Source organism: Dama dama, chromosome 12 (assembly GCF_033118175.1).
Source record: "Dama dama isolate Ldn47 chromosome 12, ASM3311817v1, whole genome shotgun sequence".
Lineage (NCBI taxonomy): Eukaryota > Metazoa > Chordata > Mammalia > Artiodactyla > Cervidae > Dama > Dama dama.
Window position 1 is genome coordinate 19,375,390 of NC_083692.1, and position 19,935 is coordinate 19,395,324.

Consider the following 19,935-nt stretch of genomic DNA (forward strand, 5'->3'; position numbering starts at 1 on the left):
GTGGAGACAGATCTAGTCTGCCATTTTCAGATGTACTGGATATTTAGGAATTATGCTTGTTTCTGCATCTTGGTCTTAATAAATGACTATACATGCTTAGAGTATGTAATATGTAATATAAATATATTTTCCCTCTCCTATTGTAAGCCTTGTTCAGGGCAGGCCCTACCTTTTCTGATTATTTATCAAGTGCATATATTAAAGCATGCTTTGCCTTCCAATCTGAATTGCTATGCTTTTAAAAAAATTTTTTAATGAGAGGATAGTTGCTTTACAATGTGTTGGTTTCTGCTGTAGAACAACATGAATCAGCTACAAGTATACCTATATTCACTCCTTCTTAAGCCTCCCTCCCACCCCGCACAGCCCACCCCCCTAGATCATCCCAGAGAGCTGAGCTGAGCTCCCTGTGCTGTGCTTTTGATATCTCAAAGAGGCTTTGGGAGTTCTGACTGATAGTTCAAACTCATACTTCTTGGGTTTTTTTAATGTTGTCAAGGCCCATCACAGGCAAAGTATTAGCTTTTGAACCAATCCCTTGACAAATTAATAAAGGACCAGACTTTTCAAATTTTAATTTTAGAAAAGGGGAATAACTTTTCAAATTGTAAGATGCTGTGCAAGAAGTTACACAGGGAGGTTGGGGTTAGCAGATGTACGATGCAGATATAAACTACTATACATAGAGTGGATAAACAAGGTCCTACTGTATAGCATAGACAACCATATTCAATATCCTCTGAGAAACCATGATGGAAAAGGATATTTAAAAAAGGATTCATATGTATAACTGAACCACTGTGCAGCAGCAATGAACACAACACTGTAAATCAACTATACTTAAAAAAAAAGTTACAAAGCAATCTATAGAACTTGACTCTGTTATTAACTTGGCAGAAAGAAGGGGTTAAAAATGTCAAGTCTTACAAACATACTGATTCAGTCCTCTTCTGTTTATCTGTAACTCTAATAGTGTATGGAGTTGAACTCTGAAAGTTCTGGAACATAAAACAATTTTTATTTATTGTACCCACTGCTTTGAGAGCAGCACTGAGAAAGGAAGGGAGAGGGCACAGTTTTGAGAAACTGGCAATTTGGCATCCCCTCTCCCCTTTTTTTCACCCCTCCCCCACTATCTTAGCTATTTGACCTGATTAAACAACTTTGGGACGGGAGCCAGATTTCTGTATGCTAACGAGGCCGCTATTCATGATTTAGTGCGATTTCATCCCCCCAGAGCTTCCAGGCTGCCCAGTGGAAGCTTGGCTTCGCAGAAGTCCTCTGATTTTGTCAGGGGTTCACCAGTGAGTAGTTCGCACTGGCTTGAAGCAGAGACTCTCTGAACGCCTCGGGTCACATCGGATTATTCATTAGCAAAGTCTTTTCACCTTCTATCTAATCAGCTTAAGGTGACTCCAGAATCGTGTGTGCTACTCCCCGAAAGAGACCCTGGCAACATCCAGCCTAGGTTCCACAACTTTTGGCTGGTTACTCGCTTTCCTGGGAGCAGAAAGTTTGCAAAGTTCCCTTAAATCTCCTCTTCCCTAAGCCTAAAGGTCAGGGTGCCAGGGCCCAGTTAGCTCTCAAGTCAGCCGGAATCTGACCATTTCAGAAGTTTCTGGTGTGTGTGAGAAGAGAAGAGGGGGTAGTCGGGAACCGTCAGAGTGACCACCGCGCATTACGTAACCAAAGTCCAGGGAGCGAGCTTGACACCGAGACATTCCAGGGGGAGGGGAGCTGCTGTCTTGGAGTCGCCAGGAACTGCGGCGGCAGTTCAAGAAGCCAAGAAGGAAGGTGCCCGAGATAAAGACAACACTTCGGGAAGGAGAATATAAAAAAGCCGCAGGACCCAGAGTATTATCAAACGAGAGGACACGCGTAGTCATTTGTTAGACGAAACGGCAGCCTTTCAACTTTTGCACGGGAACAAGGGGATTTGCCTTTGGGGGGATTTAGGAACGTAACAGCAAAGCCAAAAGCTAATGAATGGAGCTCAGCGGTTTGTTGGCAATACTTAAATATTTCTATCCAGTACTTTTGTCCAGGAGCGCAACTCTCTGCAGTTATTTAGAAAGTAGGGATTCAAACCAAACTAAGATACTCTCCGTGCGTCTCCACTTTCCCCAACCCGAAAAGGAGCTGCTCGCGCGGTACTGCCCCTTTAAGACCTGCTTGCTCTCGGGCTCTACAAAAGGGAGTGACCTCTGGGCTTTGACAGCTCCCCTAATAACTACCACCGTGCAGGCTCCGCCCACCTGGCGACCAGCCGCGCCGATTGGCCAGCGGGCCGGTATCCCGTACTCTGATTGGCTCTCCGCTTCCCCTGAGCGAACCTTTAGAACTCTGAGACAGACAATATTCTGTTACATTGTAGCAAAATGGCGACTGTCATTCACAACCCCCTGAAAGCGTAAGTAAGACTAAAAAATGTACATATTCCGCGTGGTTTCAATATGAAAAAAAAGGCGCCTTCTGCGTGCGGAGCGCTGCCAATGCACAGCGCTTACAGGCACCTACAGCCGCGGCGGGGCTTCTCTCTTTTCTTTCAGCTCTTACTTCTTCATCTTTTTTTTTTTTTTTTAAACCCCAACGCGCAGAAATGTCAGGAGACGCAATTAACAAGGAGAAAATTGTTACATTTGTGTTCTTTCAAATTGGCGGACCGAGAAGAGAGGGGTTGTCGGCAGGGGAGCCAGGCGCTCGAGAGCTCTACAGCTAGGGGATCGTGGGCAGCTCGGGGACAGCACGGTCCCCTGAGTCTCCCCGGCTTCGCGGGGTGGGGAGCGCGGCGCGCGGCCCGGGGGTGGTGGGGCCGGCCTTGCTGGGGGCGAGCGCCGGACTCTGGGACCGCCTTGGGCGCACTTGGCTGAGCCCCGCGCCTCCGGAGCAGGCGGCCCCCCGCCCGGCTGCTAGGTCCTCCGGGGCGGCCGGACCGCGGCAGCTCCGGAGTTTGCAGGGCGCTCTCTGCCTTCCGATCGCTTGTGGGGAGTTTGTGCAAACCTTCCGGAGTTGGGAGGACCGCAGGGGGGAGCAGCGGGTCCCGGGAGCCCTGGGGCCCAGGTGGTTGCCCGGGGCTTTCCTGCCGGGGCAGCCCCCGGGAACGTGACGGCGCTTCGGGCGGTCGCCGGTGTGTCTCCGGGTGTGTTTGTCCGGGAACGGGCTGTAGTAAATGAACGACTCGGGTTAACTTGGGGTTGATTTGGAGACAGGGAAGAGCTGCAGGTCTCATGAATGGTGTTCTCGGCTCCTGCGGGTGAATAGCCGAGGCGAGCGAGAGGCAGCTTATTGGGGAGCTCGCCGCCCGAGCCGGCAGCGTCTGCTCCTGGCCAGAGCGAGGGGCAGGTGCCTCTGGCCGCCGCCGGGAGACTTTGAGCGGACGCCCAGATCCGGGACGGAGGGGGGCGGGCTGGGCGAGGACACGCGGGGGCCAGCCCCGGGTCCCACAGCCAATTCCTGCCCGCCTTCCTCCCCCACTCCTTTTTATCCTGGCTTCCTTCCTTCCTTCCTTCCAGTCGGTGGAACTGTTAAGCCGCCAAGTCCGCTCGCGATCGCGGAGCCGGGGGTGGCTTCGGAAAACTAGCGTCGCTCTGAAAGGGGTGCTACTGGCAGTGATGTTGGCAGAGGGGCGCTCCCTCCGGATCGCGGCGCGACGTGGGTGGGTGGGTGGGCGGGGGGTTTGCGCGCCTGGGATTAGGACTTCGCAGCTGGGCTGGAAGCTGCGGGCGAGAGGAGAGAGGGAGGTGCGGGTGTGTATGTGTGTGTGTGGGGGGGGTTTCGTGCCGAATTCTCTACGGTGCGTGGCGGATGCCCACTCTGGTTCTTTCAACTCAGCGCCTCCACGTCCGCACCCGCGGCTCCCCTAGGAGTTGAAAGCCAGGTTCGCACGCGGGGTGGGAGGCGGGCAGCGGCGGTGGGGGGGGGGGGGGGGCTCTTAACGCGAAGGAAAGCGTCGAGAGAATGGGAAGTGTTTGCACCAGCTATCTCCTACCGGTAATAGGGGAAAAGGGTAGGAATGTCCCAGATCTCGGAGTTTTTTATACACACACACACACACACACACACACACACACCTAAGAGGACATTGGAAGCTGGGGCTGATTAGAGAGCAGCTCCCGGCTTCAGTTCTCGCTCGGAAGCTCCGATACACTGCACTTGAACGCCACAGCATTTCACCCAAGAAAGCAAATGTTTTATGGCAGAATAAATGGGCGTAACTTCGCGGCATCCCCTCTCCTCGTCGCTCTCCCTAGCCATATCGCTGATGCTGTGAGTTTTTAACCCAACCCACAGCTGATTTGCAGTTTTCACATTTCCAGCCGAAAACGCAGAGCGGGGCGGATACCTCCTGGTAAACTCAAGTTAGAGAAATCTATTTCGCCTGTGCGCCAGGTTTGTTTCCTATTGGGAAAGCGGTACCCTCGTTACCGTGGAACCCGCTTACGCGCGGGCGGGCACAGTATCTCTATACTCATTCCTGCCCGCTCCAGTTTTTTGTTTCTGTTTTTTTTTTTTTTTTGGACCGCTGAAGGGTGCGTTTTGGGGGGTGGTGTATGTGTGGGGTGGGGTTAGAAGTGCAGAAAGGGACAGAGTCGCGGGCTGTTTATTGGAATTAGTTCTGAATTATTACACTTGTACTTTGTATAATTAGAAACAGTTGCAATGTGATGTATTTGTAATTCCGTGTCGACACACATACGCACACATACACTAGCATACACACGACACTCCAGTCGGCTTTTTCTAGGTGGCATTTGAATGGTCATTTATAATTAGCCGCTCATTTTTTGCATCCCGACCCTTTTCCCTGGGGGTAAGTGGGTGTAAACAATACCACAAACCAGCCGAGCCTCCTGCGCCCTAGATGGTTTTTAAACTCCTAACGCAGGAGCATGCACGAGGTTACAGGGAGACCTACATCATCTGCCTTTATTTTGAAAAACAACTTGTTTCATAGAACATCTTATATGTTTCATTTGTTTTTAAAAGTTGCTGATCAGGAAACAATACACACGTGAATAAATTATGCATGGGATAAATTAGAACAAAGCGCAGAGACACATCAAGCGGAAGGGATGGATGGTGGTGCTGGGAGGAGGGGAGCAGGGAGAAAGGTTTGGAGAGCTATGTTTTTATCCTCCTGTGTCCCTCCTGACAATGAAACGGAGCTGAACATCATTAGCATTTTCTCTGTGTGCGTTCAGAGTCTTTTTCTTCCTTCCCTTAAAAAAAAAAAAAAAAAAGCCAACACCAAGGACGCCCCCTATAGAAACTGGTCACACAAAGGTTTCCTCTAGGACTGGGGGATAAACTGGCAGTAGGTAATGTTCTGGGAAGAAACAAGCAACACCTCTTTGGGGCTCTGCCTAAGCTGCGTAGGGACCATTTTTCATTATACCAGCTTTTTCCACGTGTAACATTCAGTAATTCAATAGCTTGAATTACTGGACAGCACAGTTTGAATCTCATTGCTTTGGGGTCTTCTGTTGGGCCCCAAGCTCCTGGAGTCACATCTCCTCTCTCAGCAGTTCAGCTTTCTTCCTGCCTGTCTTTGATCTCCCTTCAACTCCCTTTCTTATTCCTCCTCCTTGTACCCTTCAGCCCCTTCCTCTCTGAAGCTGACAGCCTGGCTTCTCTGTCTGTTGTTGCCTTTAACATCTTATTACTGCCCAACAGGGTGTTAGAGGCAGAAACAGGAGCCGCCTGGACTGATCAGATCACAAAGGGAACGCAGCAGGTGGGCCCACAACCAAGCAGTCACATCTGGGCAGATAGAATATGAAAGCATCGATGGACATGTATGATGTGTAAATAGGTATTGCACGTTATTTAATTTAGCAGCTACATTGTCTGAGCCTAGATGTGTGAGTCACCCTTGTTTCTTACATGGACAAGCAAGATAAGGGCCATGTAGGGAAGTAAATACATGTAGGTAACATAAATATGGATTTGATAATCCATCTGTCTCTGTGTGAGTCCGCCACATTACCTATCATATTCTGGTTGATTGCTACCAGAAACCAAATTGCTAGGGAACATAATGCCTTTTTTTTTTGCCCTGGTATATTCTTAAAAAAATAAAAAAAAATTTTATATTGGGGCATAGTTGATTGACAAACATAATGCTTTTAATATAAATTCTAATCTTATTTGATATTCTACTTCACGTTAATCACCCTCCCCCAAATCTGCTATCAACACTTTAAACAACTTACTCTTTTATTAAGTTATCAAAACCCTGGTTTGTATGCACTTAACTGGGAATGTCTGCCACCTTCTGCCAGACTGGATTATGCACATATATATCTATTATACTAACTGCCTGCTTAGAAAAGAGTAACTGTTATTATTATTTAATTATTCCATATAAACCAACAGGGATTTATCCCAAGTAACTATTTGTTTATAAATAATGAGATCAGTAGACTGGTCATACCTATAACATGTGAACATCCAGATATGTAGTTGTATTGAAACTTTTTTTTGTAAGGAGTTTCCCTTAGTTGGAGGCTTTTTTTTTTTTTTTTTTTTTTTAAATCTCTGTTTTGTAATTAAGGACACAACTCTGGGAGGAGCAAATTTACTTACTCAGACAAGGTCAAACAGCTGGTCATGTGTATAGATGGACCTTAGATCTTCATCTTTTTATTCATTCTCTGACCTGGAGACTGTGTATTCTAATCTGAAGTGGTTTTGTGCCTGTGAAAGTTGTGAAATTGTTGCCACTTAGAAGCCAGACCTCACTCTTGCTGTGGCACTCTGTTTAGATTATCAGAGAGGATGGTACAGAGGGGCCACATTCCTGGTTCTAATCTGCTCCTGGCTCTTTCTGTTGGGGTGTGGGGATATGGGTAGGTACTAAATGGGGAACACTGGGGTTGGTATTTGTGAGCTTTCAGCTTTTTATGGACATTATTTTAGCCCTTATCAAAAAGGACCCTCGGACATTTTAAGCCAATAGATGCCTAAGAACCACCTTCTCCATCTGCTTCTGGTTGCCACTGGGGTGAGGGCAGGGGGAAGCCTTAAATTCTCCAAACTTCATTAGCACACATTATTTTTCAGTGGGAAGAATGTCTGGTTTTGATGAGATACCCATAAAGGTTATTAATTTCTGCCAGAACCCAAATGAAGGCATCGTCACAGAAAACTGCTGGGCTTGCAGACCACCTGGGAGACATTCAGAGGTCTCCAGTTGAATGGGAGTTGTTCAGTTCTAGAAAGTGGCCTGGAATTCAGAGGCAACTTAATTGGAGACTTATCCTCCTTTGTCTTTTTGGAACCATGCAGGTGGCTGAAATTTAGGTACATCTGAGAAACACCATAACGTCTAAAGCTCTTCCAGAGCCATCTGCTCAGATCAGTGCAGAAAATAAAATGCCATGGTCAATAAGCTTTGTTTTGAGTTTGCACCAGAAAAAGAAAGGAAACTGAGGCCGATGTTTCAGTTTTGAAAATGCAGCCATCCTGATTGTAGTGGTGCTGGGTGTGGGTCATGAAAAGCATCAGAATTCAGGCCTGTTTATTATCCCAACCTCTGCAAAGTAACTTTTGTGGTTTCTGAGTGTTCTGAAAGTCACTAGAAGACAAATGTAGCCCAATGTGGCAAGCCCCTGACCAAAAAAATGCCACAACCACTGAAACAGTTTTTTGCCCAGCCATGGTTTTCCAGCAGGGGACTGTATAAGCATGACCCTAGCATTAAATAATCTTTAAACATGTAGGTATTTAACAAGAAAAGATAAAAAAAAGTGGCCTGGTGAGAGGGGATGGGGAGGGGATAGGTAAGTGGATAAAACTACTGTGTGGTCTGGAACTCTGAGAAGATGATTGTTTAACAGCAAGAGAGACTGATGTTATGATCTATTGCAAGTTCCAAAGTTTTCTTGAGTTGTGTGAGCCACTGGGGAGAGATGAGGTGTTGTGGTGTTTTTGTAATCTGTTTTTCTTGTTGGTCCAGTTACTAGTGTTTCACAGTCTGTCAACCCATATGGATGAATGGAGCTAACATCGTAAAACTGTCACTGAAGGGAGGTTTTTGAAGCCTGTGATTTGCATCAGAGTTTTAAAAGCAGTGGTTAGGAGGTGTTTGGCTGGGGGGAGGGGAGAAGAGGAGCAACCTGTGCTGGGAATGTTTAGGTTGTGTGTTTGTGAATAGTAGTAGTGGGTGGGGGCTTACAAGGGAAGAGAGCAGCCTTGAGCAAGCTAAGATTTAGGGGGCTGTGTTTGGAAGCAGGGAGGGGCAGGGGATTAAATTCAGAGCTGCTAATAATGGGGTTCAAATAGCCCACATTGAGACCTCCACCCCCAGGCCTTAGGTCTGAGTCCGAGGAACAATGATGGCGCGTGTCTAATCCCCCTTTGCACCCTCTCCTCCCTCCCAGAGTCCAGAGCTTGTCATCTCAGGTTGCTATGAAATGAGTTTTTCTCATTGTTATTCACTTCGAAAATCTGCTGTTTGTATTAACTTCAACTGGAAGCTCCACCAGAAAAGGTTTTTCAGTCCTCAAACTTTCACCAGTCATCTGTATGGCCTTGTCTCAAACTCTGTCCCTCTTACACATTTGTTTCTCACCAGCGGCTATGCTTTTGTAGCTTCAGAAGTAAAAGCTTCAGGGAGAGGATCCCAGAGATTTGAGCTCGGTTTTTAGCCCTACTGCTCACTAGCTATGAGACCTTAGACCCAGAACTTCTCTGAGCCACATATTCCTTGTCTTTAAGATGAGGGTGATGCACCTTGATTGCCAAAATTCCTTTCCACTAAAAAACTGGTGGCTCTTAGACTATGGTTGATTAGGAAGGATGAGGAGGACAGTTACGGACCAGTGTTTGAATTCTTCCTCATTTTTTAAGTGTGGCTCTAAAACGGAGTTAAGACTGGTAGATTTTCCTGTAGTTTCATCTTCTCTGGTCCAGTCTTGCCACATTCTGTTACCACTTGGGGTTCTTTTTTTTTTTTGAGAAAACAAGATGTTTATTTATTGTATTTATTTGGAAAATAATACACTAAAGATAAACTTATCAAAAAAAGTCTTATAAACAAGCATTTAAAATGTTTAATATTGGACTAATACAATAATAAAACACCTGTGAAATTTTGAACATTGTTGTTGTTCTGGATACAAAAGGTCTAATTTAGTTTAAATAAGATCTGAAACACCTTTATGAAACTTGTTTTGCTCAATGGGTATGATTTTAAAGTTATGTATATATGGAGGTGAAGTGAAAGCTACTCAGCTGCTCTTTTTGACCCCGTGAATTATAGCCCACCCGGCTCCTATATCCATGGGATTTCCCAAGCAAGAATAGAATACTGGAGTGGGTTGCTGTTTCCTTCTCCACCACTTGGGGTTCTAATCTCTCTCTTCTCAGGGCTCAAGGCTGAGGACCAGGTGGTGGCCCATTTAGAATGTGGTCTTTTCTTCTGATTCTCCCTTTTGAACACTTTTCTCATTAACACTCCAACCAGAGGATGAAGATGGGGAAGAGAAATGAGAAGATTAATTGGCCTATTTTTTCTGTTTACAAGCACTCAGGTTAAGTTTTTGGTTGTGCAAAAGACTAGAATTATTGGGAACATCTATCTTTTTCTTCCTGTTTTGTGTAAATGTATGGTGGAAGAAAGGGAACCAAGCAAAAGATTTTCTTCTCTGGATTTCAGTTATCTACAGTCTCCTTTGATCTGCTCTTCCTCTAACATGGTACCCGTCCCAGTTAACATGGAAATAAATGCTTATTTCATTTCCATTTGGGCAGTTGCAAATACCTGACTGTTCAGTGAACTGCGGTAGGTGGGCCTGTTCTGATGTCTCAGTGAGCTTCCTCTGTTGTATCCCGTGATGCTGCTGGGGAAATGGAGGTGTTCAGTAGATACACAGAGTCTGGCCTTACGCAGGTGGGTATTAGCAGTGTCTAAAGTGGAATTCACTGCCTCTCATTCAATGACATGCCTCCAGAACATCCCAGATTCCTCTGGAGGCGTTATTATCAGGCTTACCTTTGGTTGACAGCTCCCTTGGCAATTTTCTACACGTCTAAAGGAAGAAGAGGGGGTTTTTAAAGCCATCAGAGAATTCACAGAAGCCTGAATTGTGAGAGTTAGGCAAAATGAAAGAAAAAACAAAATGGTCACTCTGACCTCCAGCCTACAGAGGCAGTCCCTTAAATTTTTTTGTACTTGTGGTAAGATATATGAATACATAACATGTATATTTAGCATGTATGACATGTAGATGTACACTTTTTTTTAAGTGTTCAGTTCACCAGCATTAAGTACATTCATAGTGTTGTATAACTACCCATTGTATTCATTTCCAGAATTTAAAAAATCATCCTAAACACACTCTATATCCATTACACAGTAACATCCTCTGTTTTAATGAGGACATTCTCCTCCCATCCCATCCCAGTTTCTGGTAACCACCATTGTACTTTCTGTCTATATAAATTTGCCTATTCTAAGCACTTCATATGAGTGGAATCATGCAGTATCTGTCCTTTCGTGACTGGCTTATTTCACTTAGTATAATGTTCTTAATGCTCATCTGTGTTACAGCATGTGTCAGAATTTCCTTCCTTTTTATGGCTGAGTAATATTCCATTGTACATATGTGCCTTATTTTGCTTATCCAGGGATGGGTACTCAGGTTGTTTCCACCTTGTGGCTATTGTGAATAATACTGCTGTGACATGGCCGTGTAAGTAACTGTTTGAATCCCTGCTCTCAGTTCTTTGGGGTGTATGCCTAGACCCCCCTTCATTTTTAGATTTATTAAAATTCATGGAGTACATTTCTAGATAGTACAAGCAACTCCTTCCTTCTAAACTTAAAAAAAAACCCAAAACTCATGGCATGATAGAATTCAACCTCTTAACCCCCCTTCCCCTTTAGGACTACCACTATTTTGTGGGTGGGGGATAAATGCCCTGGGAACTCAGAGACTCACTTCTTTTATATCCAGCCATGAGGATTGTCTTCATCTTGTCACCCCCCGCCCCCACTCCCAACCCATTGAGGGCAGGGACTCCCCATGGGGGTCAAGGTCTGGGTCTGGGGAGGCCCCAGAGGCTGCAGGACTAGTGGTTACCTGGTGGGGCTGGAGCGAAGGTTTCCCAGGCAGAGTGGAGGTCTCATCAGGCAGCAGGTGTCCCCGTGGAGGGAGCACCTGAGATGACAGGACAGCTTGAAAGTCAGGAGGCCGTAAATCTGAGCTATCTTTTCATAAGGTGAGAAGGGGTTGTATCTCCTTTGGCCTCCCTTCCTCCCACTCAGCCCTGCTTACCTCCCCCTGAAGGGCCCAAATGAAACAATGGGTGTGAAACACACTTCAGAAAGTGTAAAGTACAGACGGGAGGTGTTACTAGAGCTGCAAAGTTTCCCGTAGCTGATGGCGGCCTTCTCAGAGAGTCAACAATACCGCATCTATCAAACATTACTTTACTATATTAAAACTAAAATAAATGAAAAGATCCTGGCACTACACATCCTATCTAACCATTGTTTCTCAGGAAATGCAAAGCCTCACTCATCCAGCTGTGTGTAAATAGCCCTGGGATCTCAGTGGGGTTTTTCCATCTTCCGGGTTTGAAATAGGTGAGAATAGGAGCTCAAGGGAAGCCTTCTGTTTCATTTTCCATTGTCAACCCCATACTGAGTCCCTCTGCAATCAGAGGAAACAGAAGCTGGCGGGCAGAGGGAGCATTCTCCTGGAACTTGGGCTCTGGTCATCCGTCAGTCTCTGGCTCCTTCTACCAAGAAGACTCCAGGGAGAGAGAAGGGGAGAAGGTGGGGCTGGAGTTTAAATCTGCTAGTGAGCAACGAGGGTGCGATGTTGGCGTAAGGGGTCAGTGGCAAGAATTAATTCTTTGTACCTGAGTAGACTGTGGGCAGCATGGTGGTGAGGGTCAGATCTCAGAATGACAGTTATTTGCCAGCCTTGGAAAAGCTTCAGATTCAAGCTTGCTGTAGAAATACAGCATTCCTGTACTTTGTGAAAGCAAATTAAGTGACAAATGTCATCCTTGCTCCCATTCTCTCAACTAAGAACTGTTTACATGTCTTTGTTTGGCTGCTAGTTGAGCTCAGTGAGAACTGTCTCACCCTTTTTGGAACTTTCTTCATCCTATCCTGGCCAGTGCTGCTTGCCAGCCTGCCCCTCCGTACTAAGCAACATAGTAGCCTCCCTCTCGGCATCTAGGACCTTCCACTCCAAGGAAGGCCTCCAGTCTGTCTGTTTCTCCTTCCAGATCCTTGATCTTTGACAGGCCAAAGTAAATGCTTGTAAACCGGGAGGCGAACGGTTCCCCTAGGCGGCTAGGGAAACCACTGTTGTTTGTGGGGGTGGGGGAGGAGGGGAGGCAATGTGGTGCTGGAGGTGGGGGAGGGCAGGGTGGATGGGGTAGTCGAAGTGGAGAGAATATATTCTCTCCTGCTAATTATTTTCCCCGAGGACTTAGCCAATGCAGAACCATCTATTATCGTGGGAGCGCTCTATGGTGGTTCTGCCTGTGATGAATGCTAAGTGGAAACAAGCAAGAAAAATTAACAGGCGGCTGCTTCTGTCCACCTAATTAAAATGCATATCCAAATGCATAATTCCTTATGTTTCCCCATGCACACACTCCCCTTCCAATCCCAATTCTATGGAGGAAAAAAACCCTACTTTCTCCCAATCATTTCTCTTGATTATACTTCCATCAAGAGAGAACTGGAGGGTTCCTTTAGAATAGTGAAGGGCCATTTTTGTAACACTCTAAAATTGCTTTTTTTTTTTGCTTAGATTGGCCCCCCAAATTCTGAGCTCTTTTTTGTTTAAAATGAAGAACAAAAACTTTATCTGACTGCAGAGACAAGGGAGAAGGAAGGAAGTAGAGAAAGAAAAGCGGGAAGGGGAAGAGAGAGAAAGCAAGAAAGAAAAAAGAAAGTTCCCACAGTTTCCACTGACCTTTAGTTTTGTGCTGAAAGTCTGGCTTGGATCAGCAGTGAGAATTTTGAAGGTCTTTTCTATCTCTTCTTCCTCTTCATTCCTTTCTTTGACTTGGCACTACTTCCTCAGCCCCTCGAAGAAACATAGCCCAGAATTTTTCAGAGATTTTAGAAGATGCATCTACCTGTGCAGATCAGGTAGAGAGAAAAAAGCAAAAGCGTCTGTCCTGGGGGCAAGATCAGAGATGCTGACATCAAGGTCCCAAGTATGCCTTAAACAAACAGTACCTCTTCACCCCTCTTTTCCTCACTTTTTGTTCATCCAAATGATCAAGTTCTCCCCCTCGGAAGAACAGTTTTATTCAGGGGTCATAAAATATTTAATAAGACATGAAACTTAAGTCACTGTGTTCAATTCCACGTCACTGCCATCTTGGCAGTGATGCCCCTCCCCCGGGCAGCACCCCCCCTCCCCCATTCTTGAAGCCCCTTGACTGCCCTCCACAACAGCCCCAGCTGTTGATTTATCAGGGCCGGCTGGCTCAGCAGTGCATGGAGATTGCTTTTAATTAACTCTCTTCATTTTTCCCAATCTTCAGGGAGCAGCAGCCCTTTAATGATTTTAATATTTTATCTGGATTTATATCCGCCTTATTTGTTGTTGTTTGACTTCCGCATTTGTTCTTCCTGAATTGCTTCCAGACTGATCTATTTGTGTGCCCCCTTCCCCTGTCCCGCAAGGCCTTCCAGGAGAAAGGGTGCTGAAGAAGACCCACCCACTCTTCCCAAGCTGTCTACCACGGCACGGGGAGACATGCCTAGTGTTGATCTCTGCCATGGTTTGGGTGAGAACTTTTGTCTTAGGAATCCCAGTCTCACCTGACTTAGCTGAAGGAGTTTCTGAGCTTTTCATTAAAGGGGGAAAAAAAATCTGAATTTTAGAAAGTGAAAATTTTCTAATCTCTTTGCCTCTTTCATGCTTGCTGCCTCTATGAGGGAGTGAGCACCCTGGAGATTTGGATAAAAACTGCTTCCAGGGCCTGGAGGTCTGTCATCTTGCCCATTCCAACCTGACATAGTTTAATGGAACTCCCTGGAGGATGATGACTTCAGGACGGGGCTGGAGGTAGGTGCCTTTTCATACTGTTCATGGGGTTCTCAAGGCAAGAATACCGAAGTGGTTGTAGTCAAGTCTTCATGCCACTTTCCATGTCTTTAGATGTGACTGGAATTTGCTCTGCAACTGCAAAGAAGAGTACTTGTAGGAATGGTCTGAAAGAGGGCCTGCAGAGGTACCAGTTGCCTTCCCTGTTTGAGAGTGCCTGCTCCCTCAACCCTTGGTTCTCTGTTTCTGCGCCCACTTCTTACACACCACCATCTGAACACCTTCCCACCCCCGACTTCCAGCTTCCTTTTGGCTGCAAAGTCTGCCCCTTCCCCCAACAGTCCCAGAGAAGCCCTGGCAGACAAACTTGCATGGGGGCTAGTTTTCAGAACCAGCTTGTCCACAGAATACCCTTTTGACATCTCGGTTTGGTGATGTGTCTTTGGGGTTATTTGTTGCTAGGCAACTGCCAGCTAAAGTTTGAGTCTAATCTGGGGAATTGCAGTGAATTGCCCTGGGTGACTTGTAGCCACATTCAGGGACTTGGCTTTACAATCCTTCGAATAGGAAATTGAGAAGATTTTTCCGTGTACCTTTCTGGAAAGAGGTATTGGTTTGTAAAACCTAGCCCACCAACTGGCACACAAGTGTCTGTACTCACAGTGTTTGTTCTGGTGATGAAAATGGTGATTTCGTCCCGTCTCCTTGTATTTATCCCTTGAGATATGCTAGCTTTGAAAACCTATGATGTGTCAAGTACTAAGCTATCTGCAGGATGCAGAGACAGAAACCATGGCTTCTATTTCACAGTTTGGTATTCAGGCTACTCAATGTCCTATTGAGTGTTTCTTCTTCACTTTTCCCTGGCAATCACAGGCCCTTTTGAGAATCCTGTGAAAGTTCTGGATCATCTCCCCAGAAAAAAATGCATATCTGCATCAGATTTTGAGTTCATAGATGTTGAGGAGCCCATCAGTGGATGCCCTAGAGTCCATCGGCTCCAGGTTAAGAACCTTAGATTGAGAGATGTGGGTGAGCTTGTTACCACGAAAGGCTGCTTCTGTGTCCTTGCTCAGAGTGGTCCCTAACCCTTCCCACCTCTCCTGTAGTCTCACCAAGTGGCTCGCGCCTCCTCAGCCCCACCCTGCCCCAGCTGCACATGATGAACACCTACCTGCTCATCTTCCAGACACTTCCAAGTCCCCTCCTCTCCAGCAAAGCCCTTGCTACCCTCAGGTAGAATTGGCCATCCCTGCCCTTGTCCCCATAGTCCCAAGGATACTTCCCTCCTGGCCACTGAAACACTTAATGCTGGTTAGTTAAAATGGAAGGCCCTAGAAGGTTGAAGGGTGGCTGCCTGGGTCTTTCTGTCCCTAGGATCTAGCATTGTCCTTGTTGTTCTTTAGTCGTTAAGTTGTGTCTGACTCTTATACGACCCCGTGTTCTGTGGCCCACCAGGTTCCTCTGTCCATGGGATTCTCCAGGCAAGAATACTGGAGTGGCTTGCCATTTCCTATTCCAGGGAATGTTCCTGACCCAGGGATCAAACTTGCATCTCCTGTAACTCCTGCATTGGCAGATGGGTTCTTTACCACTGCGTCTCCAGGGAAGCCCAGGATCTAGCAGAGCGGATGTCTGATAAATGTGTGCGGAGTGACCGAGCTAATGAAACCAGCAGGCTCTTCCCGCCTAATTTGCTTCCAGCTCTTTGAAATCAACTTGTTTCTCGTTCTCTCCCTGGCAGGAATTTGGAAGAGGCAGCAGAATTACTTTTCCCGAATTCTTCAACTTCAGGAGTTGGAAGATAGGCACTAGCTTACCTTGCTTGCATGTGGCATGTGAGGCTGTGGTGGCTGTCAGCGTCATTTATTCTAGCCCCTTGTTTCTTCACCACTTCATCCCTGTGGACCTAAAAAACTTGGCTTTCCTTCCCTTTGGTCTTGGGAATTAAAGGCAAGTCTTTTTACTCTGCCTTCTTTCAGGGATTAACTAAGCCGAGGCTTGCGAATAGCCACTGATAAATCAACCACACTTTTATTAAGTGCCTACTTTGTGCTCAGCTGTGTATGGGATTTCTTTTAGCCTTACTTATACCTAAGGATTTTAATGGGTTTTTAAGATGGAAGAGATCAGGAGGTGCTGGTACTACAATGGTTTAACCCAAACTTGGGGTCCCATGAGAGTCTATTGCCTGTCTTATTGAGCTTTGGAGGTAACTGTGGCCCAGGTATATATACTTCAAGAAATTTTCCTGTACTTTAATCATGCCTATGTAGATACAACTTTCCCTATGACTCTATCCCAAACATATTCAATGCAGGTAAATTTATTTGACAATGAAACAAAAAATAATGGCCTGGGGATCATGTTGTTGTCGTTCAGTCGCTCAGTCATGTCTGACTCTTTGAGACCCCATGGACTGCAACACGCCAGTCTTCCCTGTCCTTCCATCTTTTGGAGTTTGCTCAAACTCATATCCATTGAGTCGGTGATGCCATCCAACCATCTCATCCACTGTCATCCTCTTCTCCTGCCTTCAATCTTTCCCAGCATCAGGGTCTTTTCTAATGAGTTGGCTCTTCGCATCAGGTGGCCAAAGTACTGGGGCTTCAGCTTCACCATTAGTCCTTCCAATGAATATTCAGGGTTGATATCCTTTAGGATTGACTGGTTTGATCTCCTTGGGGTTCATGGGAGGGCCTTTATTCTTCATATTGAGAGAGAGAAAAATCTCTGTCCTCATAACTCTTGCTGCTTTTCCACCCTCCAGATCATTCAGTGTTGGGGCCCTGGAGAGGCCTGGTTCTGAGTCAGGATAAAGGTGAAGGCCAGAGGTGGAGACAGGCTGTTCAAGTCAAGTTTTAATCAGATCTTCGTCTACTAGACATCCTTCAACGTGGAGCGCTAGAAAGAAAATGCTGATGGTGCACAAAGTGTAGGCTGGAGGAGCAGAACCATACCAAAGAGTCTGTGAATTCAGAGGGGTCACACCACACCAGCAGCTACTCTGAAAGTGAACTCCCCTTCCATCCTGGGTGGAGCCCTTTGGTACAGAGGGTGCACGTGGGCCTGTCCAGTTCCTCGAGCTCATTTCCTTTCTGGGCAGCCATCCCAGTATAACAGACACTTATACATATTCTGTCCTCATTTTGTCTAATTACACACATCTCTGGGGGATGGGAAACAGGTTTGGATCATTCGCTTTTAGGTCAGTTATGCACAGGGTAGCTGAGATGAGCAATGATCTATGGAGTTTGATGAAATTCGGGAAGCTCCCAGAGTTCCCTGGTCCACAGCATACCAGGGGGCATTGTTCGCCATCTCAGGGGCTGCAGATCCCAGCCAGCACAGGGGAGGGATGGAGCCTGGCCAGTTCGTGAGTCTGAATGTAGGAAACTTTCTGAGACTGAGCTCGCTCTTGCTATCCTTGGAGCAACAGGATTCCTTTATTATTTGATGATCAGCCTGACTGAGAGGGGGCTTCCTCAGTGGCTCTGCGGTAAAGAGTCTGCCTGCCATGCAGGAGCTGCAGGAGACACGGGTTTGATCCCTGGGTCAGGAAGGAAGTTTCCCCTGGAGGAGGAAATGGCAGCATACTCCAGCATTCTTGCCTGGAGAATCCCATGGACAGAGGAGCCTAGCGGGCTACAGTCCATAGGGTCTCAAAGAGTTGGACACGACTGAAGTGACCTAGCATGCACGCACGCATGCTAACTGAGGACCCAATTCTATAGGTCCCTCTTATGGTGATCATTTGTGTTCACTCATTATCTGCCTAGTATGTGTTCAGTTTCCTGAGAAACACAGAACAAAAGGAGCTCTGATCAATGCAACAGTCTCTAACATTGCCCAGTGTTTCCAAGAATTCCTTGTCTTCTTTGCGACCCAGATGAACTGGTCTGGACAATACAATAGATCTGGAGGTCCACACCTTTCTCCACCACCCAGAGCTGGCAGCCTTGGGCAGTCCAGCTTCCTGGCACCTCTCCTCCAGGCTCTATGATAGCTTCTCAAATACCCAGGAAGGAAGGAAAGTAAAAGTGAAAGTCACTCAGTCATGTCTCTGACTCTGTGTGACCCCATAAACTATACAGTCCATGGAATTCTCCAGGCAAAAATACTGAAGTGGGTAGCCTTCCCCTTCTCCAGCGGATCTTCCCAACCCAGGGATCAAACCCAGGTCTCCCACATTGCAGACAGATTCTTTACCAGCTGAGCCACAAAGGAAGCCCCCAGGAAGGAAAAGCCCACTGGTTACTCTTTTCTTTTCTTTTGCTTTCTGCTTCTTATTTCATTTCTTGACTCAGACCTAAGGCTCCCCAGCACTCTGGGAGCCCTAGATCGAGGAGTAACCCATGTGATGCTTCATATCTAGCCTGGGTTTCCTTCTGACTGCTGACCCTCTTCATCTGCACCTCACTGACATCTTTCTCCTTTTCCCTGTGCATTGCACCTTGATCAAAAAGTATTGGAGAGGCACAAAAGGAAGGAAAGAGTATTCTGTCTAGTCCCCTGGAGGGCACACTCATTCTCATCAATGGGGGAGCAGGAAGCGGGGAGGAGGAAAAGGCGAAGCTTGCACACAGCAAATGGTGAGAAGAAGCGGGAGAGAGGAAACAGGGGCCATGAGGTTACCTGGTGGGAAGAACTGTGCTCGGTGAGCAGTTCAGCCCCTGAGGGGTCTGTGAAATTGGAGGAGAGAAAGTGGCCCCGCAGTGGGGATGTGTCAGAGAAAGTTTCAGGGAGGAGGTGGCTTTGAGCTGAGTTTGGAAGGGCAGAGGGATCTGGTGAGGCTTAGGAGTGGTAGAAGGTGAGGATGGGGAAGGACGGGCACGAAAGGGATGTGAACAAAGATTTGGGAAGCATCTGAGTGACTCTTTAGAGAATCTTCTTCCTTTGTGGTGGTGTGAGTTGGAGGGGACGGGCCAGTTGAGAAGGAATGTGTGGAGGACAGCAAATGGGTCCATTTGGCTGGATGGGAGTGGGGGGTCCATGAAAGTGAAAGTGTTAGTGACTCAGTGCTCTCTGACTCTTTGCGACCCCATGGATTGTAACCCACTGGGCTCCTCTGTTCATGGGATTTCCCAGGCAAGAATACTGGAGTGGGTAGCCATTCTCTTCTCCAGGGGATCTTCCCGGCCCAGGGATTGAACCTGGCTCTCCAGCATTGCAAGTGGATTCTTTACCATCCGAGCTACCAGGAAAGTAGGAGTCCATGAATAGAAGGTAGAAATGGGAAATAGCCTGGGGCCGGGTTTGTCTGAGTGGAGCCGCAGTTTGGCAGCCAGTTTCTGGGAAGAACTCGAACACTTCAGAGGTTGAAAGAGAAGTTTCAGGGGGAGGTAGTGGGTTGTCAGTGTGTGTCCCTCAGCAGGGAGGATCTGTCATCTGCAGGGACTCTGTCTCACTGATCCCTTGGTTCCTTGATTATGTGTTCTGGGTTTTTCCTAGGGCACCCCCAGAGGAGGTAAGGCAGAGTAGGACTCTAGGGGGCCTGGGCTGGTATAACCCCCCCCCCCCCCCCCCCCACCTCAGCAGGTACAGGACAGCCTTGGTCAGCCATCCAGGCAGATATGCCAAGTGGGGCAGGATGATGGGATAAAGCCCATCCAAATGCTGGATCTAGAAATCTTTCCCCTTTTCTATGCTTTATCCCCACTCCCTTTCTTTACAAAAACAATGAAAACCGCCCATAAATGGTTATAAGTAAAACATACAAGTCCATTCTAGGGAGGAAAACATAAACGCTGACCCTCATAGCGCAATCACAGTCTAGTGCTCCGAGGATTAGTCTCACGGCTTAAGTGGGAGTGGGGTGGGGGTGGGGGCAGTGAGGCTGCCAGTCTCTAAGACTGTGTTTCTTCCCCGGGGAGATGGAGGTAGTTTATTTTGAAGGTAGTTCTTTTCC

At 46.9% G+C, this 19,935-nt stretch overlaps 1 protein-coding gene across 5 annotated transcripts in view; it reads left to right on the plus strand.

Moving 5' to 3' along the window:
- Positions 1-2,341: 2,341 nt before the first annotated feature.
- The window catches only part of DPF3 (double PHD fingers 3), a 285,832-nt gene continuing 268,238 nt past the window's right edge, over positions 2,342-19,935 (plus strand). For 4 of the 5 annotated variants that reach the window (XR_009695069.1, XR_009695068.1, XR_009695067.1 and 1 more), the window contains exon 1: positions 2,382-2,410. Coding sequence is in view for 1 of the 5 variants with exons in the window: in XM_061156751.1 (XP_061012734.1) it covers positions 2,379-2,410 (32 nt within the window). In the remaining 4 variants the exon portion in view is untranslated. Of the gene's footprint in view, positions 2,411-19,935 lie in introns of all 5 variants that reach the window. The other variant, XM_061156751.1, reaches the window with a different exon arrangement.